The 27,571-nt window shown below is 39.9% G+C and overlaps 1 protein-coding gene and 1 long non-coding RNA gene across 2 annotated transcripts in view; one reads left to right on the top strand and one right to left on the bottom strand.

Moving 5' to 3' along the window:
- LOC142104017 (uncharacterized) overlaps positions 1-27,571 on the bottom strand; it is a 46,980-nt gene that overhangs the window by 11,329 nt on the left and 8,080 nt on the right. Inside the window, exon 3 of the long non-coding RNA XR_012679490.1 lies at positions 4,003-4,076. This is a non-coding gene — a long non-coding RNA (uncharacterized LOC142104017). The remainder of the gene's footprint in view (positions 1-4,002; positions 4,077-27,571) is intronic.
- On the top strand, positions 9,047-26,109 carry DHCR7 (7-dehydrocholesterol reductase). Its single transcript, XM_075188445.1, has 8 exons — positions 9,047-9,142; positions 19,519-19,621; positions 19,857-20,079; positions 20,764-20,854; positions 21,763-21,976; positions 23,019-23,223; positions 23,718-23,849; positions 25,232-26,109. Exons 2-8 carry the CDS (start codon positions 19,527-19,529, stop codon positions 25,694-25,696), a joined length of 1,425 nt encoding a protein of 474 aa, XP_075044546.1. The 5' UTR covers positions 9,047-9,142; positions 19,519-19,526; the 3' UTR covers positions 25,697-26,109.

Here is a 27,571-nt window from a genome sequence, read left to right as displayed (position 1 = left end):
TGGCAGGTTAATTGGCTGCTATCAAATTGACCCTAGTCTCTCTCTCTCTCTGTGTGTATGTTAGGGAATTTAGACTGTAAGCTCCAATGGGGCAGGGACTGATGTGAGTGAGTTCTCTGTACAGCGCTGCGGAATTTGTGGCGCTATATAAATAAATGGTGATGGTGATGATGGTGATGAGGCACTTAAAGCCCCCTATATAACTGTTGATTCCTGTGTAATGTAATGGTGATGTGTAGGGGTCAGCGTCTAAGTTCCGCAAAAAAATCTTCATATTCCATTTCTGACAGACTTCCTCAAAAAGAGCCAGTTCCTCTCACAGGACTTGGAACCCATGCAGATAACCTTTGGCCTCCATTATGAAAGATAACCATCCAGGAAGGAGGTCAAAGGAGTAACAGTCTATGCATCAACTGTGTCAACACAATTTTTGCAGCCTTGCCCATTAAGGAATAGGACAATGTACAATGGGAAACACTCAGGCCCAGACACAATAAAGGGGCAGTGTTTGAGTCCACCCTATCCAGACCCTCTAATGCTTAAAAAATTATGGACTCTTCCACCGACTCCTAGTTGTTATGTTCATACACAATTACAACTCCCTAACCAGAGCTTCAGAATGACAGCTCTAATTGACTCAATGCTCAATATTATTGATGTCAAATTTGTCCACTAATTGCAACTGTCCCTAAAGAAAAATAAATCCATTGGAAACCATAGATGGATCTCCAATCGGTACGACCAAAGCCTGACCATACACACGCTCCCGCCCTCTGTAGACATAATATTGGTTTCAGTTACACCACAAGTTCCAAACCTCTCAGCCTGGCCCTGTGCATAGTGAATGCAGCACTATCATGGGGCTTCTTAAATAAGCACATAAGTGTGAGCCATACTCAAAGATTGCTAAAGCAGTGTTATTTTAACAGATGTAGGTAGGTCATCCATTTTAAACAAGTGGGAACGAATGTATTAAATAAAATACTACAATTTCCAAGGGGAAGATAGGAACATTTCTTCCAGACAAGCTGGGGAGGGTATTTTGGCCTTGGATGAGTGTTATTATCAGAAGGAGATTCTAGCAGAGATGTGTTGCAAACGCCAAGAAGGATGTGGATCTTTTGCCCTTGTTCAGGAGAGTTTGCTGACAAAGTTATGCCATCTTTCATAACTAGAAGTTAGTAGAGGAAACAGCGCAGTGAATATTGTGGTTATGGAGAGTCTTTGTTAACAAAATCATATCCCTTGTTTTCTTGAGGTCTGTCAAGAACTGCAGATTCATCCCTTGAAATGGAAATTGTTATACATTTTGAAGGGTAGAAATGAGTTTCCTCTTCACACTGAAGCATTGGTACCTCACAGGAATGTGTCACAGTGGTTGATCATCGTATTCTGTAAGTGGAAGTATTCTATGTGCTCTGTCGAGCATGAGCTCCTCTGTGGAGGCGACCGGAAGTAGTTGTTTGAAAAGCGTTTGCAAGTAGGGCTAGAACCAAATTAACAATATGCAACTGGGTTACATGCTGACTATAGCCTGGAGTTAGAGCACAATAAATCAGGCTCAGTGGACAGGTGAGTGAGTATACAAGAGACTATGTGTATCTGGCAGTAGAAACTGATGTATATACATATTGCCTCAACAAATAAATGTGCATGTTGGCTTTTAATATGCAATTTGAAAGGGATGATGTCCTTGTCACAGGCTAAGAAAACAGGAGTACTAGGGTGACCGGTTCTGGTGTAGAATCTCAGGGAGCAGTACGAAGAGTCACCACAAGGCTGCAACGAAGAAGTCCACCCTTTCACAAAGTGAGAGTTCATTGCATAGTATGTGGCTACAGCAATGGTTCCCAAACTGTGCGCCTAGGCTCCCTGGGGTGCCTCGGCGATCTCACAGGGGTGCCTCCGCCTGGATCAGTAGTAAGCAAGGCGGGGGACTACTTGGTAATAACTACTTTGGCTTAGGGGTGCCTTGAAAAAATTATTGAGACCCTAAGGGTGCCTTGAACTGAAAAAGTTTGGGATCCACTGGGCTACAGTGTACGTGTAACAAGGAGTCTGTTGATAGAAGCCATAGCACACCAAAGGGAGTAACTTATACTGAGTGCCACCGTAGTAATGTCAAAGTATAAGGAGTCTGGAGAAGGGGGTTAAAGGGGACTGCAAAACGGAGTGCTTCCAATAATATACTTTGCACAAAGACGCACAAAGCATTAATGAGGAAGCAAGTGGAAAGCAGTACAAGGTTTGGGATAGGACTAAGTGTTGCTAGCGGAACCCTTATGTGAAAGCTGGTACATTGCGGATCGCCCCTAGAGTGTATCTATAGTTTGCCAGGCAGGCAGTTCAGCAGATTGAAAATAGTGCACGTTATTATGCCATATACAGTGGTCAGGACTGGGAATTCAAGGGTCCTGGGTATCAAGCCCAGATTAGCCGAGTGCAATGCAGCTAGATTGGTATTTACTGTTCCACTGTCTGTAGCGACGTTTATATGAGCAGGCTAGCCACTATATTAGGTAGTGGATAGAGTTTGATGGGAATATAGACCTCAATATTTGTGTTAAATAATGTATTAGGAACCTATATAAAGTTTTTGTATTTAGTGTATCACCTCATTTCAATTAGCCTTGTTCTCCACATTGAATAGTAATAATATGATAAATCATGCAACTGCATTTCATCAATGTAGTATTGCTAATATGATATTTGTTATTGTTGCAATATTGTTCAATTAAAATGGCAAATACTGTATATCTGCCACTAGAGGGTGACCATGGGCTGCAGTACTGCTCTGAACTTCGCACTGTGAATTGTCAAAGTTGTTTAAAAACTTTCCTTCTAATAAAGTTGCTTTAATGTGTTTAAAAAACTGATAATGCAGGGTATGACTTTGGAGCTACTTTCTTGTGTTTGGATAGCCTTGAAAACAGCAATGTTTACTCAGAGTCCCTGAAATTCTAGCCAATGTAAGGGCTAATACTTCTATCCAAGGTTGAAACCACTATTGTTATCTAATAGGCTGTTGCTGCTACAATTTATGCTGATTAATGCAAAAAAGGAGATAGATTACAATGTATGACCATCTAGATGCATTTCATCATGTTAAGGTTAAGGGGGGTTAAAAAATAGTCCTATCTGCCCACTTTCCCCTATAAGTGATATACAGTTTTTTTGTGGTTTTTTTTTTAAACTTAAAAAAGAAACAAGTAACAGTAGCAGTAATTTTAAATGTTATGCTTATAATTGCTCAAAGCTTAGGAAATAAGCTCCTTCAACTGATGTCGAGATGAGGAAATAGATTGATTAGTAAATCACTGAAATGTCAATGAAAGTTAAAGTGATCATTATTTCAATATTCTGATGTGAACTGAAATCAGTCAATAACTAAACCAACCAGTAGTAGTGACGTTCTGTTTTGCTTGCACGGGGCATCTCTTAATCAATTAGGTTATGAACCAACACGAAAGGAAGCTAGATTTAGTTATCACAAATGGAGATGTAGCACCATGTTTTGGTAGAAGAGAAGTACGGTGGTTTAATTTACAGGCAACGGTAAACAGAGCTGGTGCAAAGTTTCCCGGTGGCCTAGGCAAAACTTCAGCCCTTACTTCTTCCATTCCCTCTTCTCAGACCCTCTTACACGCACACTTGACTTTAGAAAATAAATTAATACAAATTCTGCATTTATTATTCAGGAACAAATGCAAGATTTCTAGAGAGGGGTTTCCAAACTGAGCAGGACCATCGTTCAAGAGGAGTAGATATAATTTTAAACAGTGCTAGACTGCTCTCTAGCCACTTCCTATCCCCTTCAAATACACATGCAATGCTGCGTACACTACGCAGTTCACTCCCTTTATGAGTAGAGCATTGTGAAGCAGGACCTACCTTCCAACTGCCCTTGCCTTGGGAAGTCCTGACTGAGCGAGACAGCTACCCAAAATTGGAACTGCCTTTTCAGAATCAGAACAGTTGTCAGACTGTCCTGGTCTCTCCTACCTGTTCTTGACACCTGCTGTTGCCGGTGTCTTAATCTCAGTTGCTGCTTGTCCGGATCCTGGAATGTTGAGTCCCTGTTTGGAAAAAGGATATGTAGATGAAATAGCTTCCCACCGATCGCACATAACGGATAACCTTAACCTAATTGAATTCCCCTAATAGGCCCCAGAGACCGCTCACGCACTGAAGCAAAATTTTACCTTCTTGGAATTAGACTTTGCTATATGATCCACCTCAAATTGTATAAGACCAGGTCCTGATGGATTCCAAATCACATATTATAAGACATTTAAAGACAAATTAGGCCCACTCTTTTTACAGGCTTTCAACAACATATCAGACACGTCCCATTTTTCTGCTCAATCCCTTGAGGCTCACATCATGGTTATACAGAAGGAGGCTAAGGTCCCCTCCCAGTGATCCAATATCCTTTCCCTGCTGAATGTCGATATAAAATATGAATCACTCTGTATGTCTCTACACTGGCTGCCTGTCTTCTACCGAATCCAATATAAAATACTTTTACTAACCTACAAGGCCATCAACAAAGCTGCACCAATATACATCTCCTCTCTTGTCTCAAAATATCTCCCAACTCGGCAACTCCGTTCTGCAAAAGATCTGCGTCTCTCATCCACCCTCATTACATCCTCCCATTCCCGGTTACAGGACTTTTTTCGGGCTGCACCCACTCTATGGAACTCTCTCCCTCGCACAATAAGACTCTCCTCTGTTCTACAAACTTTCAAGCGTTCTCTGAAAACCTACCTATTCAGACAAGCTTATAATATTCCTCAACCACCATCTTAACCTCACTACCTTTAGCCTGTTACACAATTTCACACAAGACAACTACCCCCGGACCAACATTGTTGTGTGACAGGATCACTTAGCTTATGAGTCACCCTACCTTTGCAGTCTGGCTGGGCCAAGATGCAAAATGTATACTTAACCTCATGTGTCAATCTCCCATTGTCCCATAGATTGTAAGCTTGCGAGCAGGGCCTTCTCACCTCTTTGTCTGTTTTACCCAGTTTGTTTATTAGTTTATTACGTTTGTCCCCAATTGTAAAGCGCTACGGAATATGTTGGCGCTATATAAATAAATGATGATGATGATGATGATGATAAAATAGTTATATTATCACAAACATGGCAGAATACAAGTATGTTTTTACCGTGGAATGCCAAACAACTAACATTTCTTACATAATAAGTATATTTGTTTTCATAACAAACAAAACCTATACAGGGACTTTAAAAAAGAAAAAAACTGCTCAAGGGGGGAATATACAGGCAGAAACTGCAACGTTCTAAAATGGTATTTAAGGGTAAACTAAGATTCTATCATGTTTTCCAAATTGATAGTATCCCAGCCCACTCAGCAAATTGGTCCAGATTTCATCTCAGTCACCAGGGACTGGCTGGGTTGTGGGTTCTTAAAATGTTTTTAATAGGCTACTGAGCCGAGTCTGACCCCCCCCAATCCCAGGCTAAAAGTTGCCTGCCATGCCCTGTCAGTCACAGCTACTAAAATACAGATAGAACTGCCCCAGCAGCTCTAACCAATTGTCAATGCAGTGTAGTTTCTAAATTTGACCTACTTACAAGTTTTACATACATTATCAATTTGACACGACTTGAGATGTGATGTAGTAAACAAAAGACTGTTTTGTAATACATTGCAGTGTCTGTGTCTGTATAGCCGGATCTGCCTGTGGTCTGTGTGCTGTAACAGTCAAATGACATTGAAGGCAGGCAAATTATGGAGATGTCTAATCTCAATTTCATATCCCTATATCAGAGATATCAACATAATTAACGCTCTGATGTAAACAATTTCTGACTGACATTAACTCGGCTCAATGAACTAATTGATTTCAAAGGTCGGGCTAAAATACACAAGAGATTTGTCTGTAGTATATGGTGTTCTGTGGAGCTGGTTACACCGGTGGTTGACTGTTGCTGTACTTTGAAACAGTCGGAGTGTGGCACAGTTCGCTGTATTTTTGTTGAATTACACGTTACATAACGCATCCAGGAATGCCTAGAGTGGGCTGTAGGGGGAAGCAGGCCTCTTTTGGGGACCTGGTAGTGACAAATTATGGTGAGGGTGGATAGGGTAAAAAAATAAATAAAGAGAGACTAATCATGCAAGGCATATTTATTAAAGTATTTCGCCAAACTAACTTCATTGCACAAAATTGTGTGCAATTATTCTCTCTCTCTCTCTCTGCAACCGATGACTGATCTATGATGTTGTAAATGTAATTACATTTTTTTGTGACCTATTGCTTAGGTGATTTGTTATTAGAGGTTTTCCCCTCTTCGTTGTACATGTAATTTATATGTGTAATTTGATTTCCCCCCTGGAAATTAGGTGCATGTTTTCGACAAATTACCCCATTGTTCCCCATGCTGTCAAACTACTTTTCACTGTCTTTGATAAAGTGCCTTAGTCCTCATACACATTAGCATTTTCTTCATTTGTTTTTCATCTGTTTTTTTGCTTATTTTTTTGTGAAACTCTTGTGAATGAGTCTGACAATAAAAACCATTCATTATAATATTTCGATACATATTGGAGTTTTTCTTGCATTTGTGGTTTGTTTTTCACAAACGAACCACAAATGCTGTTATCTAAACTTTCAGTCATATTAATGATCTACTAGTTCCATTTCCGTTTGGTTCTGAGTTTAGATGCATCTGACAGCCTACAAATACATATCAAATGCGTTTTTGTTTTTAAAATGTGCTTTTCATTAGTGTTAATATATGCATCCGAACATCAAGGCAATATTTGGCGGCACCTCACAATTAATTGAATCTCCCCCTTAAGTCTAACAACAAGGGTCCTCATTTTTGCAAAGCCTTACACTCACTTCTATGCTTTAAACATCATTAAAATACAGTTAAAATTATGAGCACTGACCTCACTTCTAGGAGGCTAAAATGTGACAAAAAGGCTGGGTTTTACACCACACCTAAATAACTGGTTGGACAGCAGCCAGGACATCATTAGCCATTATTAATTAGTAAGCATATTATGAGCCGATTTTAATGACATTTCAGAGATGTTGGCAAGAGGTAACACAGAAACTCATCCCCCTGTCCTTTTACTTTAGCAACCACCCATTTCCCACCATAAAATTACTGACTGAGGAGGGCGTAGGCATGAAGGGAGTATAATTGCTGCTGTACCTTGTATTCACTCACAATGTACACGGCAGCACCAACGACACAAACTGGGTGTTGGGTGTTCAGCATTCCGTCTTATGAGTAATAGACAAGTTAAACATTTGTACAAAGAGGAACGAACAAAGAAAATACAGAGCACTAAATATGTAATGCTGCTCGGGGCCGGATTAATCAGAAGGTATCACAATCACTGACATCTCACACTGAATGATGCATCATTACACTTGTATTTTTCATCTCCAATTAATAACTAGGGATGAGTAGGTGCAATCTCACCAATGTGTGCGTTTTTTATCCTTCAGCTCAGGTTGTGCTCTATGGGACCCAGCTGCTTAGGTGCTTGGACAGTGGCTTTGTAGCCAATTTAGAGGCAGATCGCATCTGCCCTATTCGATTGGTTGTACAGGTATTGGGAGATGTGCTGCAATGTGTTAATGCACAGAGGTCAGAAACAAAAGATTATTTATTTATTTGTACACTCTTCAGTCTCGTTAGTAAATGATGTTTTTTAAGGAAATATTTCTGATTTAATTACTGGGAGTCTCAGCGCATTATTATTATTAACCTTTACTTATATAGTGGTGCCAACATATTATGTAGCGTTTTACAGAAAATATTTAATTATTCACATGACAAGATGTAAATGTGAGAAGTACCAGCCACAGTTTGCTTATTATATATCCAGCTATATGGCCACTGCCTGGTCTCACCGATGTCAGATTATTACAGAGGAACCGAAAGACAGAAGAACAGAGCTGGATTGCCGCTATCAAATTTGTGGCCCAACAGGATTTAACCCTTGCAAAACCACCGCTACTTATTCAAAATGATAAAATATGGTGACTGTGCCCACTTTGCCAACTGAATTCATGCCCTAACCCATGTTGGGTCAGGCTACATACAATTGCAATTGGTGTAAGGGACAGCCTTTTGTGTTAATCTAATGTTAGATCAATGATCAAACTTGATATAAACCTTTCAAAATAAAGTAAAAATCTGGAGCATGAATAAGAATCTGGAACATGAATTAAGCTGGGTACACACTTACAGGGCTTTCACCCGATTAGTGTGCCAATCGCACAATAAATGATTGTTAGGTCTGATATCGCATTAATGTGTACGCTCCCATGATCGAGCTTTATCGTTCCAAAGCACTTTATATATTTTGATTTAATTTTATAAACGGACTGAAAATCTCTATAAACGATGGAACAATGTGAGGCAAATTCTGCAGTCTGTCTGCGCTCACGACCAGCAGTGTCCACAAATCTCTATGGAGTGTGCAGAGTCACAATCCTTTCAGCCGATGGTTATGGCAGATTAAGAGCACAGATATGACGGTAAATCGTGTAAATCGTGTATAGTGTGTACACAGGAATCAGCTGCTGATCGGGACTGTCAGTCGTTGGTAAAATCATTAACGATATTGCAACGGGAGAAATGTTCTGTAGAGTGTACCCAGCCTAAGGAGTGAATAAGAAGCTAACTTCAGCCTTGCTGCTTTTCAGAGATATCTCTGCAGGGAATGATTGATGACGAAGCAGCATGTTTGACATCGTAAAAATTGGCCCTCCAAAGAATTGTGAATTTATATTAATGTAATGTATTTTGAAGTAAATGTATGCGAAGCACCCATGTATTCCACCTAGCCTGCAGCTTAATAGTGAGTTACATATCTAGGATACTTCCTCTTCAGTATGTGTAGAGATATTGTTATGGTAACACACTGGTCTCAGATGGTGGTTTGAGACGGCTGCACCAATCCAACTGTGTGTCAGTAGATGATGTGTTATTCTGAGTGTATGTTATTGGTGAGCTGGCTGTGTGTGTCACACGAGGGGAGGAGATAGGGCAGGAGGGTGGGAGGCAGGGATCTACTTGCAGATATCATCCCTAGTGCACAAAGGATCTGCATGTATCCAGCCCCAGAGACACAAAGCAGGTAAAGAAACCTCCTGTACACTATTGATCTGTAATCGCAGACTTTCATGTTTGTAGAGGTCTATGGTTCTAGAGACAAACTATATATTTAAGAAAATGTAATAACTGCCAAGGATAAGGATAAGAAACAAATGAGAGAATAATCCCTATTCCCAGGCACTTGGAATCTTGATAGAATCGTGCAGAAAAAGGTTTATTTGTCCATTAATGTAAAGGGTTAACCTTTAGCAATCTACTAAAGAAGAGAGGATGATGCTTGATAAACATATTAGCAGAGGGCATGCTGGGATACGTTATGCAATATGTTTTTTTGGACTGTTATGCAAAGATGTATATAAACCACATTGGCCCTGATTCATTAAGGAAAGCAAAGCAAAAACAATTAGTAACTTTTCACCTTGGCAAAACCATGTTGCATTGGAGGGGGGAGGTAAATTTTAAAGTAAGATTTATATTTGGAGTAAGGCATGTCCTAGATCAACTTAAAATGTCAGTGTAAAAATAAAGCTATCAAGTACTTTTGTGCTACATGAAAAATCAGACAGTATCTTAACTTATCTTAAATGTGCAAAATAAAAAACTAATTTGCACCCCTTGCATTGTAACATGGTTTTGTCCAGGAGAAAACTTACTCATTTTTTTTGCCTTACTTTCCTTAATGAATCAGGCCCATTGTGTTTAATATACATTCAAACTGTTGTTTTAAGTGTCTGTGACAAACCAGGAAGTTGTTATTTTGTTCAAGCCAAATATACGTTGAGACGCTTCGTAACCGCATCTCGTCGCGTTTACAATACACTCCCATTGAGACGAATAGCAGTTTTTAGTGATGCCCTGAAAAAACCCCACACTGCAACGCAATGCAGGTTAAATGCTCGTTAAAAACCCAAATATGTAGGGCTTTGTCTTTTCCACATCCAATGAGACGCACTTAACTTTCGCTAGAAACGGATGTTAAAGGCAGAATCGTGATGCCATTTTGTACCAGCGCGGCTCGTTGCTAGAGTACAAGTATTTGTGCATATATTGTGACCTCTGTAACGCACAGACTTGTCTGATAGTAAGTAGTGTTGTGAGGTTTTTGTTTTTTTTATTGAGCTGCTGTTATCTAAACTTTCAGTCACATTAATGAGCAGTAATTGTGTGTAGATAAGCAATGATAACTACAGGCATTAAGTTTACTTAGCTAACCTATAACCCTCCGTGTCTGGCAACAGTTAAATACAAGATTGTATGAACTTATTAAGTGCTACAAGATTTGTGTGAAGTTTGACAGGGATTTAAAATATCACATACATAAAAAAAAGAATTACATTAAGCACAAGATACAAGTATTGAGTAATAGGCATCCTATACACACAGGTTTCCTGCCTGGGACACACATGTGCATAGGGATTAAAGATCCCTATCGGTACCTGCAGTCAGCTTCTGCTTCTGCTTTTGAAATGGAATGGGTAAGGGGTTTAAAACAAAAAAAATTACATACCCCAAGGGCAGCCCTGGGGAGCTTACAACTACCTCATACTGTAAAGAAGACATGCAGAGGAGAATCGACACAACATACACTGTTGCTGGTTACCTATAATGGCCCAAAAATGAAATATTTTTGTAAAACGACTTTTGTTTACCAGCAGTGTGACAAGGCCAAATTACACAGATGGGAAACGTGAAAATAAAATGTTTCACTTAACCGTGATTGGTGAATTTGATGGGTCCCCCAGTGGAGATCCTTTTTTTTGCTCAAATCCGCTTTGTTCAAGTTATCAAAACTCCTCATCTATGAATCTCTCATTCATCTATATGAGAAGTTCATGGAGTGGCGTTGACAAAAAAAGGTTCATTGGAGCAAGGGGGGGGGGATCTCCTAATTGGACTACTGTATAGACTAATCGGACCCGCCGAATCACTGAATTAACCGATCTCTGGTTAAGTAGAATTTTTTTTATTTTATTTTTGGATCAACTAGTTCCACCAAAACTAAGCTACTTTTTGATGAAATAAATGTGTCCCATTTGGGGAAATAAAAGTGTCCCAGCAGGGGAGATCTGTGCTATAAAGTTTCCAAAACTTATTGCACAGAAGTAAAAGACTATCCTTGTATCTTCACAAACATAACAGTGTCAAAACAGTCACACGTGACCTCAGTCACATGTGACCTCCATCAGTCAGATCTTACAGACAGTCCAGCTGGTCTTATGTCAATTAAAGGTCTTTCTTGTGGGGATATAATCTCAGTCGGTGTCTCTGTGACACATTCCTCGCATATTGGCTTCCTGTGGTTGTGAGGCTCACACAGGAATGTGGTCCATTGTACGCTAGTGATGGAATCAAACCTAAAGTGACAAAGCTATGAATCTCATTATATACCTGTGGTTCCCAGCTATGGAGCATTCTCTCTATTGTAGTTGACATTACATCACCAGTCATTTTGTTTTCTGCCTTTGGATTTTTCTGTCCCAAATGCATTATTTTCCAGCTTGATGTACAGCTGAAGCAATATTCATTTGGAACTAGTGTCGTCACTGAGAATTCCTTACAGATGTCTCAGAGATGTCACTGGTCGCTAGTGAATTTCCACCACAGTGCATAGATTTAGTGAGCATGATTTGTAGAGGAACAGAAGTTGACGCTATCCGATACAAGGAGTTGGATGTAGCGAGGGTATCCTTGGTAAACTACGGGGTAGGCACACTGGTGAGCCTAGTTTTACGGAACGGGGCAAAATCAAGACTTCAGTTTACAGAGCAAAATTATTGAACTAAGATAAATGTGTGGAGAGAACACATTTGTAGGGGAGTTCTTTGCTGTGTTGAGGGGTGAGCAGCCGTTTTCACTACACAGAAGAACCTGATTTGTGCGATAGCTCTGAGTTGGAGGAGATTTGGGTGTGTCTTATACTTTTATAGGATGCATCTTGCGCCTTTCAGCACCACTTCGGCAGACGCACAGTTCTAGGTAGTTTGCCCAATGTTAAAAAAAAAAAGTTTAAAACACCCAAACAGTGACAACACACATAATGAAGGCAGTAACGATGTCCCCTCACTCTCAATTAATTTATGCTGTATATGAGGCTATCGTGGGTAGTATTGCCCAAAATAATGGTAACGTTTGTATTTAATGAGAGGGGAGGTTGTAAAGGGGTCGGAGGTTACACTTTGCACGGTGCGCCTCTTCAGACTTTTCTGTTTCTTCGCACACTGCTAGTTTGCAGAGGTGTCTGCCAAGAGCGGTGATTAGGAATGTACCTTGATTTGCACTGGGCAGTCTAGATGCAGGTTTTCCCAAGATGGAGGACACTGTACAAGTGCTACCTCAAGCTGCAGAAGGGGTGGAATGCCCCTTACTTTGCAAAAATGTAGATGCGCTGCCCCCATGTAAGTTTTTAATAATGAATCTCATTGTCTGATTTGTAATTGTAATGTTGTTTCGAGTGGAATTAGATTACGTAAAATAAAATACAAAGTTTTACCAGCTTTCGGTCAATTCAGCGAGTCCCCTTATAAATCTAATGGTCCCGAGCAGACTATGTTACTTCCCATGCAGTGGACTTCCCCTGCTCAGAACTTTACTTCAATCAGAGATCCACCAAATATCCTGATCCCGAGTGCCGGTGAGTAAAACTCTGTATTTTATTTTGGCCCACCAAATTACACCCAAAACAAAATAGTGAAAAAAGTTATTTGTATGAGTTTATCCTCAAATATTATTCATTATTATTGATGATTTATCTGATGACACCTAATTCCACAGCACCGTACAGAGTGGCGGTACATAGGGCAGTCATCAGAGATTGTTGGGCCCAGTATAGATGAAAACGGCAGGGCTTCCACCCCCCCCCCCCCTGCCCCATATCTTGGTGTGAGTAGATGCTGACCTTTACAAGCGCTAGACTGTTCTCCAACCATGTGCTGCACTCTCCTATAATCTTGCAGAGTTGACTATCTGGAGCTGCCATCGGTGTCTTCAGGTTAGTTGCTGTTTGAATAGATACTGGAATGTTGGTGCCCTGTTTGGAAACTAGATAGATGCTGGAAAGCAGAGCAAACACTAGGCCACCATAACCCCAATGAGCCAGACATTATTAAATTAATAGCGCCCGAAATTAATAACTAGCCCTCCTTCCGTCCAACCAGCCCAATATAAAGTTAAGTGTTTACGTTTAATAAATAAGCCTCTGTCCCCACAACCAGCCCCAACTCTAAAAGCATCCCTTTTTAATATGTACATATATATCCCTCCCAATAGTAAATTAATATTATTCCCATATAAAAACCAATCAAACAGCATAATTGTGGACTGATAGTGGCTCTACTAGTAACTAGCAGCAGCCTCCTTACAGACTCCTCTCCTTTTTCCTGTGGGTGCTGACAGCTCCTGTCGGCTCCTCTTCACAGCGTTGCGACGTCATGACATCATGTGAGCGAAGCATGGCTTGAGCTGCAGGTCACAGCGGGCCCCCATGTAATGTTAGGCGCTATACAGCCGTACTACCCTCCTTGAGCCCCCTTGATGGTGGCCCTGGTGGTACAACAAGGGTAAACATAACACAAGTGATAAAGATACAATATGGGTAAAAAATACAAGTAGATACAACTTGCACATAAAGCAATGACTTATGTAAATGTGAAAAATAAAACACACACTTTAAAGTGTAAAATGGTCTTATCTTTTAAAATTATTGAATATGGGCAGCATGGTGGCTAAGTGGTTAGCACTTCTGCCTCACAGCGCTGGGGTCATGAGTTCAATTCCCGACCATGGCCTTATCTGTGTGGAGTTTGTATGTTCTCCCTGTGTTTGCGTGGATTTCCTCCGGGTGCTCCGGTTTCCTCCCACACTCCAAAAACATACTAGTAGGTTAATTGGATGCTATCAAAATTGACCCTAATGTCTGTCTGTCTGAGTACGTATGTGTGTTAGGGAATTTAGACTAAGCTCCAATGGAGCAGGGACTGGTGTGAATGAGTTCTCTGTACAGCGCTGTGGAATCAGTGGCGCTATATAAATAAATGGTGATGATGGTGATGAATATAACCTCATTGTGTTTACATGACCGGCTTTAATATAGGATACGGTATCTTGCTCATGTGCAGAGCAGCACAGATCTCAGTGTACAGAAAATGTTTGAAAAATGTTACTCAGGTTAAACTTCTGAAACCAGGATGTTTCTCATGTACAGTAACATCCTCTGTAGTTCTGTGTTTATGCTCTGCGAGCAATGTGTCATGTGCTCAGTATTGCTAAACCTTTAGAAACCACTTGGCTACTTGGTAGAGTTCATACAATGCGTTTATATAGTATATCTTAGTTGCACACAGTTGTTCTGTGACAGCAACTGACACGCATACGTGTAATTTCTAATTCAAAGACTATGCCTTGTCAGTCATCGCTATTAGCAGGCATTTACACCTGCTCTGTAGCGGGTGTAAAAGGTTTGCCTGGAAACAGGATTACTTACGACAAACACAGGGCTTGAATTGGTCGCATCTCTGTTGAAACGCCCTTAGGGCTAGATTTCCTAAACTGCAGGTTTGAAAAAGTGGAGATGTTGCCTATGGCAACCAATCAGATTTTAGTTATCATTTGGTACATTCTACAAAATGACAGCTAGATTTTGATTGGTTGCTACAGGCAACCTCTCCACTTTTTCAAACCCGCAGGTTAGTAAATATACCCCTTACTGTACATGGCCTACAGTAGTTCGCCCCTTTCCCCCCTCTGTTCCGCCTCTTAAGTCGTAGAGAGTTGCAAGTGTCAGAGGCATGTGGATATGAATTTCCTTCAATTGTGCACATTGGTGTAATGTTAATTTCTGGGCATGAACATTGCGGAATAACGCAAAGTACGCTATGCAAACAGGCTGTCAGGCACCGTCCCCGCTTTTCTTCCGCTTGGCAGGGACGGACGCCTGTGAAAGCCGCTCGGGGCGCCCTGCTGCCTAGCAACAGGGATGCTGCGCCCCCAGCTCCGTCGGGCGCATGCGCTGCAACGGGACGCTATTATCGGCACTCTGTGTGCCTGAATCACTCTCCTCCTATCCATGCCTTCCTGCCCCTATTTAAACCTGGCTCTGGCGCCATTACGGTGCCAGAGTAACAGGTTTCTGCCTCTAGTTTTCCAAGTGAGTGTTGTGACCCGGCTTCCTAGACCATCCTCCTGTGTATTTGCTCTAATGTTGTGACCCGGCTTGTCGACCACCCTCCTTTCTGCGTGCCCCACTTTGTTCCTGCGACCTTGGCTTGTTTCAATACTCTCCTGGATTCTCCATGAATCAGGACCATAATTGTTATGGGAACAAAAACAGATTTACATTCAGAATTGTATTATATGATAAATCAGTCTAGATCCACTTGCCATTTTTAATAGCCTAATTGAGATTACATAATTTAAAAATATTGGGCCTGATTCATTAAGGAAAGTTAAGCCAACAATTGAGTACATTTTCTTACTCAAGTTTTCTGGACAAAACCATGTTGCAATGCAAGGTGTGCAAATTAGTTTATTATTTTGCACATAAGGAAAATACTGTCTGTTTTTTCATGTAGCACACAAATACTTGATAGTGTTAGATCTGAAATCTGATCCAAGTTTGCCTGTGGTGTCAAGTATATCTGGAAGCACTTCAATCAGCTGGAGAGAATAGACACAGACCATGTTCTGTATACAAGGAATATTCTCTGTTTATTGATATCAAGATACAAGTCTTTATAGCCTACTGAATATATGAATCCTACGTCATAAGCATGCAATAGTCTATGGGATGCGCTGTGGAATAACTATCTCACGCAGGGCCGGATTAACCATAGGGCTAACTGGGCTACAGCCCAGGGGCCTCGGGCATCCAGGGGGCCCTTGAAAGTGCTCAGCAGCAGTATTGATCGGTCGGGGGCGCTCTTGGTACGATCAATGCTGCTGAGCACTTTAACTGCAGTCCTTCACCGGCGCACTGTAGTCTCCTTACTGAGGAGATCTCGTGAGTCTCACTCTCACGAGATCTCCTCAGTAAAGAGTGTACAGCGCGCCGGGGAAGGACTGCAATGCCAGGAGGAGGTAAGTGCCTTGGGGGAGGCTCGGCTCACCGGGGGGGGGGGGGGGGGGGGTTTGGGGCGTCTCGATCACGGGGGGGGCCCTCACAGGGGGAATGGAGGCCCCCTTGGCCCAGGGGCCTCCATTCCCTTAATCCGGCCCTGATCTCACATATTCTTGAGGTGTTTAACTTTCTCCCCCTTCTCAGGACAGATGTGTCAATTATTCTTTTCCCAAGGGGGGCTGGAGGTTTATATCCTGTCTGCCATATCCAAAGTCATGGGCACAGCTCCCACACTAAAAGCTGAAAATGAAACCACCTATTGTTCACAAATCTTGCTACATTCTTACAGGAGTTCTATGTCAGCTTAACCTCAAGGCCATGATGGGCTTACATCTTGCAAAACTGCATTTCAGCAGAAAAATTAATAATCTCTTTTAGCAAATAATATATCTATGCGAGTTACAAAAATGGCTGAACAGAGGCTTTATGAGGCCTTAACAAAAAATCATATTTAACAATAGCTTTATTTTTACATTGATATTGACGGTTGATCTAGGACATGCCCTACCCCGAATATAAATCTACCATCACATTTTAAATTTACATCCACCTCCAATGCAGCATGGTGCAAAGTTACTCCTTTTTCTGCTTCACTTTCCTTAATGAATCAGGTCCATTTAGTACATCTCCTACAAACACTTCATATGTTGCAACTACTCCAGCTGTACAGAAAGCAGTTAGCAAATGACATATATATATATATATATATATATATATATATATATATATATATATATAATCACTTCAAATACAACTCTTTCACCTGACTATCTTCTACACAGGTTCTCAGAGGCTGAATACCTGCTGGTATCTCATGAATAACCCACTGAACTTAGTACATGGAGACAAAGAGCAGCTGATAAGACAGAGTGGAGTTCTTGAAGGACATTTCTAAGCTAGATACCGTTTAGAGGATAAAACCACTGTAGAAGGCCAAACACAGAATAAACAAAAAGCTGTAAAAGATATGACTATAACACTACAGTGTCTGCTTCCTAGAGATTTTCTTGCAGAGTAGAACATGGATAGCCACAAAGACGTGCTTTATTCAAATGCTATAACTTGGTAAACCAATCAAGTGATTTTCTTAGTTAATGATAATTTTGGCCAAGAGGGCGGATGTCCTCTGTGGTTTGTGGCTGTTGTTTAATCATACACTGGCAGGGAAAGCCTTGTTGCAGTACCAGCTCACCATAGAAATTACAAACATGCAGGTTCATTGTTTTATGTTTTAACATTTAGAGAAAATAGTTAAATAAACTGGAAATTAGATTATTAGTTTGTTGAGCAGCTGAGAAGTTCTAACGCACAAAAAATAAAATCTTAAATCATCTTTTATTAAATATGCCATTCTGACCCCCCCCCCCTCAAGCTCCTCCTCAATAGTACAGATCAGTGTGATTTGCAGCCACAGATCTAGTAATTTGGTGAGTGATCCTAATGATTAGATCTGGACGTGTTTGGCCAGCATAACAGACAGGAAGTCTGCTATGCTATTGAACGAATGATTCCCTTCCAAAAAACACAGCCTAATATTAAATATCTTAAACTTTCATCATTGGGTCTGTGAATGGTAATAATACTAGTTTATATAAAGTAACTTATACTTTAAGGTCAGTGGTTTGTTAAATACACTAGAGTTGTATTATAATTCTGTCATGTTAGGTTGTGCAGAGGCATTTATCATCATCAACATTTATTTATATAGAGCCAGCAAATTCCATAGCTCTTTATACTGTATACTGTATGTATGTGGCAGCAAATTGGACCCAGATCTTGGATGCAAATATCTGCAGCCATGGAAGTTTGCTGATATACAGCATATTCCCATGTACAGGACAGGCCTAATCTCTGGGCAGCTCCAGCAGCTGATAAGAACTATCATTGTAGATGATAACACATAATCTAGTGCAAAGATTAAAAATACAAGGTTAGAAACTTTCCCCTGCATCTTGATGACATAAAACTATAGTCAGTTGTGTGACAAATACATTTATCCTCTTAGGGAGGTATCACACAAGCTTTTTCCCAGAGGTGCTCATGGATAATTTTTTTAGCATTTTATTGCAGCTGGGCAAACACATTGCCTTAAAATCTTACAGCTTATAATGAGCGCTTATAAAGCGCTGTGTGGCTGGGTCTGCTAAACTTTGTATTTCAATTGAAGAGTGTTTTTATTGGACACTTGTCTAAAATGCTGCTGTCAGCGTTTAAAAAAATGTTCATGCATTCAAAGCATCCATGTGACATCCTCTAGATTTTATTAACAGAAATAAATAATTTCTTCATAACTAGTTTCAATTAGGAGTGATTGGATGCTGCACTCCACACATATCACGTTAGTGGTTAGAAATATAGTTTAAAAGACTGATTAGCAGTGAAACAGAGGTGAGTGACAGCTACTGTCCATGTATGCATTACTTACATGTATGTATCTATCTATCTATCCTGTACGGCACTCAAGACCCTTTGTGGCTCCTTATAAAGATTAATATTAATGCAGTAAATATTCCAGTACACGATATTACTTTGTACTGCTGATATCAGAATACACTTGGCCACATTAATTGACTATGTATTACTGAGCTGAATAATATACATTAAAGAACCATAGTGTGTATGAGTTAATATGTCCACCGTGCTCTCCCACTCTTGTGCAGCAGGCTGCCATGTCGGGCGGGGGACGAGCTTCTCCAACAGAGCAGACAGAGTGAACAAACTGGCAGACTTGCTTTGCAACGATGCTCAGTGTGGATTGGTTGTAGCTAACATGTACAGCCCTGTACAAACTAAGGGGTTGATTTGCAGTTGGAAACAAAACCAGCTATTTAATGCAAAATTTGCATTTGCCCTGCATGCAAAAATAAACTTTTGCCTCTTGCACAATCTGCTCCTAGCTTTACGCAGTTAATGTCCAATTAATGTCCATCTGAAAAGAAATCAAACAGTGCCACCTGTGTGTTAAAATATGTAATAACACTGTTATGAAATAATGTTTTCCATATATGGTTCATGCTTCTCAGTGCAGCAGAAGTACGTAGTTTGTGAATAAAACAAACGAGTTCTCATTATAGAGTGAAGTTGTGCATCCATTTTTTCCAAACAAGTTGAAATGTTACGTGAACTTACGTGTTCCAAGACAAACTAATATGAACTCTTCACCTAGACATAGCTTCTACTCGGGCAGTAGACTAAGTAATGTTGCTCCGTCTAAGCCGAGCAATCATAGTGGTAAACTGTAACTTTCTGGGAAGGATCCTGCAGATTATAATCCTTCTGTCTTGCAGATAATAAAATGGGAGAGCGCCGGAAACAGAATACAGCCAGAGGAGAGTACAAGAAAATTGTTAACGGAGCAAAAGAAGAAGATGGTCAATGGGGACGAGCCTGGTGAGAAAACCGCTATTATCCTATTCTTCTAGTCATACATATCATAGATGAATTTACTTACTGTAACAGACTTTGCTTTATTTCTGAGGAAAATAATGGTTCTCTACAATATAATGGTATTGTGGGCATGCAATCACAGGTTATAATTAATCAAATAACAATAAGTATTAGTTGAACACTATGGCAAAGAATAAAATATTCTGTGTACTATAATATTATGTTATATTGTTTGCAGGGAAGTGGACTGGTTCTCTTTGGGCGGTGTCATCTTCCTACTTATGTTTGCACCACTTATAGTATATTATTTTGTCATGTCATGTGACCAATACCAGTGCGCCCTCACTGCTCCCATCCTTGACCTATATTCGGGAAAAACTCAGTTGTCTGATATATGGAGCAAGACTCCGCTCATCACCTGGAGAGCTGCTAACATCTACGCGGTTTGGGTCTCTTTTCAGGTAATTACAAATCTCTTTTCAATCTGGGCCTTGTATAATAAGAACTGCTTAAGGTGGTTTGACAGTCAAAGTTTTGTCATCTACTTGTGTCCTAGTATTTGTGTTTTTGCAAATCTGTTGTGTCCAATAACTAAACTTATTTAATATCATTTTGTTTCAAGTTCTTAAATTTCATGTGATGCAATGTGATGTAATATTACGTCATTCACAACTGAACTAGGGGTTTCACAACCTGTTTTATTAATATATATAATAAACCCATTGGTTCTATTTTGCAACTAAATGTTACCCAACTTTCATCGCTGCTTAGATAACTCTGTAGTAGTGTCTAACGGTACCTGAATCAGCAGCCTTATTTCTTCACATGATGGTATAAGTAAACAGATGTGCTACTGCCACATTATCGGCCAATGCTTCTACTAACATGGCCATTGGCTGCAGTAAGAAAGCATGGTGGACCTGTTTAGTTAAGTATAACCACACCGGTTATTTCACCTATAGTATTTAGCTCACTAATACTCTGCTGACATATAATTTTCAAATAGTGGATTGCTTTTTAACTAACAGTTTGATTTACTTCCATGAGAGATTAATATACTTTCCCATTTGAATTGCAAGTACATCAACTATGTAGAGATTCCAGTTGGATTTGGCCATAGTCCTAATCATGCATTTATGTTGTAGGTATTCCTCTACATGTTAGTTCCTGATATTTGCCATAAATTTCTCCCTGGCTACGCTGGAGGTGTCCAGGAAGGGGCTCGAACACCAGCTGGTGAGTGTGTATAATTATCTCTGCTGCACAAAGCTTTAAACACTGCCGCATTTCAGTCATTTCCAAGTTTCGTTCCTTTGTAGGCTTCAAAGTTTTAGTTAATAAAGAGCACGCAGCCCCATTATGTGAGCTGAACCAATATTGAAAATGACAACTATTAGTGCTCCAGGAACCAGTAACATCACTGAGGCACTTTGTGTTTCAGTAATTTCCCCGGTTTCTTGTGCATTGGTTTTGCACCAGTGTATCTGGGTGGATCTGCCCAGCGTACATCAAAGTCCGCAGACCCAGGACAGAGAAAGAAGGGGGAACCGGAAACAAAGACTGAGACAAGGATGCAGCAAGTTCAGATCCAAGCATACAAACCAGCAGTATTTTAGCATATCTTGTATACTTCTGGTGTGTGCTCGGAGCTCATTACGGCTGGGCTCATTAAGGAAGTGAAGATTCATAATAGACTGAAAACACATATAAAAGGGCACGGAGACAGATATAGTGCAGCACCATACAATTCTAAAGGCCTTTGTCAACCAAATAAATAAATTCATTAATTAAACGGAAAAATGTTTCTTAACAAGTTTATTTTTGGTCGACAAATCCCTTGCACTGTTGTTTTTTTAATTTATTTATCTATTACAGCACCATGTCCAATAGCCTAAATACTAACTGACAGGCAGTGAAATGCAAGCTCAAACCCCAGCAGAATCTTACAAAAATAGTATCAACTTATTTATTCTGTGCAGCTAGAATAGTTTTCTTTAACATTATGTTTTCTTACACTTATCTGTGGATGTACTAGACACAGACCTAACAACTAGGGCATTGTTTATATTGATGTCTGTCTGGGAGACATACAGTATGAATGATTGTAATCCTGTACTAAAGACCATGCACTCTCCATTTTCCAGGCATTATCAACAAGTACCAGGTCAATGGACTCCAGGCCTGGATCATAACCCAAATTCTCTGGTTTGCCAACGCCTATTATTTCCACTGGTTCTCTCCCACCATCATCATCGACAACTGGATCCCGCTGTTGTGGTGTACCAACATACTGGGCTATGCCGTCTCCACATTTGCAATGATCAAAGCTTACCTCTTCCCAACAAACGCCAAAGACTGGTAAGATAGCAACAGTCTTCCCTGTAATATATAGGGGACAATGTGTAAAAAGAAATGTGGAAGGGCCAAGTATGTTGAATATAAGGTTCCCACTATTTTTAATGTATGCGCATACCAGATAGGAGTCTTAGTAAAAGCCTATTAAAATATGTGACTATCCAGGGTTGCAGGTTTTTGCTTTTTATGCTTAACCTGGTAGTTTAATTAAACAACTTGCAGCTTATGGGGTCTTGATATTTGGCCTGTGCAGCTTTGTATTCCCCACAAAAATAGACATAAAATTTTCTGCCACCTTGGAGTCCCAGAGACAGGATACTTAGAATGAAATGCAATTTACACCATTCGATTGCACTTTTGCAGGAAAGAGAAACTCTAGGCACATTGCAATCAATGTTACAAAAGCCTTCAAACACACAAAGTAACGAGTAATAAGAACAGCCCGATGCCCAGGATTAGTTTAAGACATAAATGCATAATCGAGCAGTATTTTAGGAGCAAAACGGAAACATTTAAATGAATACTGGACCCAAGTATGTTAGACTGTGAAGTGACTTTTCACTCAGGAGCGGACCTAGACTTTTGCTTGGGAGGGGGGAAGGTGCATCTCTGTCTATCAGGCATATATACATAGTGTGCGGCCGCAAGCAGCCAGCCCCTGCTCTGGATCCACCACGGTTTCCAATGCAGAATACACACTAAGCTAGGCACACATTTTTCAAAGGCAGTTGCAAAGATCAGGAAGTGGGCTTGCACTTAGCTATGTATTTGCCAGATGAATAACTTGTGTACATAAAGAAACTGTCTGTCCCCCACATTGTTTGTGGTTTGTAAACAACCCTCTAGTATTTTACATAAGGGATGAATACAATGGACATAACCTATAGATTCCTATTTTCAACCCAGCTGCAACTACAAATAAATACATCTCGATGAAAGATACAACATCTATATACTAAAGTTATATACTATATTGCAAAACAAAAACAACAGCCACAATGTATACATAATTAATGTCATTTTCGTATATCTCTGATTTTGGCAGCAAATTCACTGGCAATATAATCTACGACTACATGATGGGGATTGAATTTAACCCTCGTATTGGAAAGTGGTTCGATTTCAAGCTTTTCTTTAATGGAAGACCTGGCATTGTTGCCTGGACTCTCATAAATCTGTCATATGCAGCAAAGCAGAAAGAGTTATACGGCCAGGTCACCAACTCAATGATTCTCGTCAATGTCCTGCAGGTAAGTCTCACTGCGAATCACTTATGCCCTACTACCCTAATCAAGGCGGTCTAATTTTAGTCCTTTAGGGAATTTTATGTGGCTCTGAGGATCCCCATATGTACTGTATATTATCCAGTAGTTGCTACAGAATGCTTATCTCTGGCAAAATATATATTGTAGCAACATAATTCTTGTTCCGTTTTATGATAGTTTTGCACCAGATAACCACTAAGAAATCACAGCTAGTGTACTGGCCATAAGATTACTGACAGATGCATCATAGCAGCTTATTGTATACTCTTCATTGTTTTATTCTATTTATACTTCTCTCTCAGCCTGTCACAGCAGCTCTGTTTCCTTTTGTTCATTAAATTGTTTTTTTTTTTCAAAATCTTAACTTGGGGCAGAACAAATAATGCCTTTCTTTACATTACAGATTTTATTGTATCCAGAAAAAAATATCAATTACTATCTTGATTTTATTGTTATTTGATCATGATTTGTATCCACAGGCCATTTATGTAGTGGATTTCTTTTGGAATGAAGCTTGGTACCTGAAAACAATAGACATCTGCCACGACCACTTTGGCTGGTACCTTGGATGGGGAGACTGTGTCTGGCTGCCCTTTCTCTACACATTACAGGTAATGGCACCCAAGTGGGCAACCAAATTGGATCCAATTGCAATGCACCCAGGTCAAGCAATTGAATCACATGGGGTCCAGTAAGTAGACATCTTATCTGGTGACTTCTGGTCAGATTTGGGTCCAATCTGGTCTCACATCAAAATTGATGCATACATTGACTGATTGATTGATAGATTTATTGTCTTACAGTGCTTGTAATTGTAATGTCTTGTACGTATCCTACTTAGATTTTTAATAAATGTATACGTTTAATGATCTTACTGTGTTCCTTATGTGCTTTTCATTCCTGTCTTGTTATCGCTAAGCAGAGTTAACCATTCATAATGACACTCCCTAGAGTATTATTTAACGAAAGACAATTCTCTAACCTAACTTAATAGCAATAATCTTACTCTAGCACATACCCATTAAGTTTTCAATCTGGTTCCTGGTTGTCAGGGAGGTAATATAATTTGTCCAATATTACAAGGAGCCTACACTGAGATATAGACCAAGGTTTCCAACCAATACCTCGATGTTATTGTTTTAATAATCTGTATATTTAACCACTGTGAGGTGTCCTGCCCAAGCAGTATGCTGCCTGGCCAAGCAATGGTCCGGGGCACTTGAATGTGTGGGGCGCTAAAATGCCTAATACTAAATTACGTTCTATGGTTACTTAGCTTTTATCATTTATTCCTCTATGCACATCTATTTTAAATAGTCTCTTCCCAGGGCGAAAGTGCGGCATGAGCTGGCTCTCATTCCAGACAAAAATACAGATTCGTAAATCTAACTTCTAACTAACTAAAAAAAGTATACTATGGGGGGAATTCAATACAATTCCCCCTGAAATAGCGCGGCGGTAAAACTATTACCATTATTACTGTAGTTTTAACCCGGCTTTCTGCTCGCAGCGCCTCTGAGCTGCGAGCAGAAAGCCGGCGTTGGAACTACCGTAATAACAGTAATTAAGCGCATTATTACCGTAATAACGGTGCACAGGGCACATTACTTTTACCCGTAACGCGCCCAATTGAATTATCCCCTAAAAATGTTTGTTAAAATGCTTTTTCCTCATAGAGCAAGTAAATGCAACAGTTTCTGGAGCTTAGCAGAATGTATGACATTCCATCAAACTTGTAATTGAGGGCGTTGATTTTATCCCTATGCTTAGCAGACTTCCTGCCTATAAACCTATGTAAGGACACTGTATTTAGCATATTTTTGGCTGGAATTTCAGATAACAGTTGCACATAGCTTGATAGTAAATATAAATAGAATGTAAAACATCTCAGGTTCTGTCAAGGTATGGAATCTTTTACCTATATTTCTGAATGCTATTTGTACCTCTTTATTATAGCACAATGGCAAGAAATTTTATTTATTTTTTATTCCAGGGTCTATATTTGGTGTATAACCCAGTCCACCTCTCTACAACAGCCGCAGTAGGTATTCTTGTGCTAGGTCTGATTGGATACTACATCTTCAGGATGACCAACCATCAAAAGGATCTGTTTAGACGCACCAATGGTAACTGTGAGATTTGGGGCAAAAAGCCCAAATATATTGAATGTTCTTACACGTCGGTGGATGGCAAGAGGCATTCCAGCAAACTAATGATTTCTGGATTCTGGGGGGTTGCACGGCATTTTAACTACACTGGAGATTTGATGGGATCTCTGTCGTACTGCCTGGCATGCGGATTTCAGCACCTCCTGCCTTATTTCTACATTATATACATGACCATGTTGCTTGTTCACCGCTGCATACGTGACGAACATCGATGCTCTAGCAAGTACGGGAAAGACTGGAAGTATTACATGGATGCAGTGCCGTACAGATTACTGCCAGGCGTGTTTTAGGAGCCGCAACATATTTCAGGTTAAACACATGTCAACGTTTGTTGGAACTGTGACCAATACAGTTTAAGAAGCAAGTGATTTTTTTTCTCACTTGGACAATCGCTGCTTGAAAAACAAAGCATGCTACTTTGGGGACCAGTCGTTCAACATGTTTCAGAAATTACATCGTCATACAGTAAGGAAGCCAACTCTGGGAAACAAGGGCTTACAAGTGACCTTTTGTTTTTATGAAAACTTTAAGAGCCCCTGCCCCACGGGTGTGGTCTTACAACGTATTTACAGACCCCCTCAATACATGCACAGCTCTGTCCCAGAGAGATTTGGGATCATTTGTTGTGTCACATACGCCTCTTGTACAGTTAAATTTTCTCCACAGCTATTCTGAGACTTCTGAATAAAATGTCCAATGTTTATTCTGTTTTGTTTTGATCATTGTCAATTACGTAGATGTTGGTAGGGGTTTCTAAGAGAGGGTGATATTACCAATGACAGATTTATGAGGGAGTCATACTAACCGAAATGGCAAACGATGGATGTAGCGTGTACACTTATTGTGTGACCTGCAGAGCGCTCAGTGCAGCAGTTTCTTACATGTAAATAAGTAGAATGAATACAAGACACCAGAGACATACTTCAAGGGTGTCTTGTTTTGGGAAAAACGTGTTGATTGATCAACAAGATAACAATGTTCACTTTAAATCAACACATCTTTATCAAAACATCAGTAATAGATATAAATACTGTATATATCAAAGGATGTCTATTGCTGATCTGAATAATATACATAGGCTGGGGTGGACAAACCAAGGCTGAGAGAAAGGCACTTATTTGTGGGTTTAGCATAACATACACTGTGAGAAATGTACACACTACTGCAAGACCGTGTGAAACAACTTGTCAGAATACAGTGGATTTTGACTGACATAATGTAGGCAGTACATAACTGCATTCTTATATACAGTGTGTATATATATATATAATATATATATATATATATATATATATATATATATAATCTATCTATATCTCACACACACAGTGTTGCTAGACAATTTGTGAATTCTCTGAATTTCCGTATAACTGTGGACCTGATTCATGTGCAAATGCAATTTGTGCGCGATTTGAGGTTAAGAAAAAAGAGCACGGAACTTGACCGTAATTCCGCCTGTATTTAAGTCTGTGTGGATCTCGAGATGCGTTTCTATTTGAATCTGGGTGTAAGCACGTTCCTTCTAAACTTTACGTACTGTATGTTACAGACACAAGAGAGTGCAAGATAAACACATGCACATGTGCAATGTAAAGTCACATCAGGACACATGCCAAAAAGAAAATATTTTAACAAATAAATAAACAACACAATACTATAATCATTAATACAAAGAATATATATATATATATATATATATATATATATATATATATATATATATATATATATATATATATAACTCCTTGAGAAAGTCCTATAGATAGGATGAAACGCGTTGGTGGACTAGAACACAACACCACTTTTTAAACTTGGAAGGATCAGAGACATATAATTATTGATAATATTCATTTTGTGATTGGACTATATGAGCTGTGGCCACAGCAGGACTTTTATTACCCATGCAAACTTGTAATCTGTACATATGGGACAGGAGACGATACTGAGAATACCCGTACGGGAGTGAAAACAAGGCTACAAGGTAGCAAATCCTACACATCACAGGAGATGGCTGCCTTAACGGCGGAGTTCATCCCACGTTGCTAGCAGGGACAGATAGAGGTAACACACTCTTCACATCACTGATTTGTTTTCAGAGTGTTTTAATAGTGAGAATGTTGGATGAAGTGAGGTATTCTTAGTGGTTGGCAGATGTATGAGGAGTG

Source organism: Mixophyes fleayi, chromosome 10 (genome assembly GCF_038048845.1).
Source record: "Mixophyes fleayi isolate aMixFle1 chromosome 10, aMixFle1.hap1, whole genome shotgun sequence".
NCBI classification, from domain to species: Eukaryota; Metazoa; Chordata; class Amphibia; order Anura; family Limnodynastidae; genus Mixophyes; species Mixophyes fleayi.
Note: the sequence above shows the minus strand (reverse complement) of the source record. Positions and strands in the feature narration are given on the sequence as shown.

Bases quoted from the DNA above. Each gene is read 5' to 3' on its own strand.
- DHCR7 (XM_075188445.1), top strand. From the start codon at position 19,527: ATGGGAGAGCGCCGGAAACAGAATACAGCCAGAGGAGAGTACAAGAAA. The intron at 20,855-21,762 runs GTGAGTGTGTAT...TCCATTTTCCAG, and splicing joins AGGGGCTCGAACACCAGCTG to GCATTATCAACAAGTACCAG. The intron at 21,977-23,018 runs GTAAGATAGCAA...TGATTTTGGCAG, and splicing joins CCAACAAACGCCAAAGACTG to CAAATTCACTGGCAATATAA.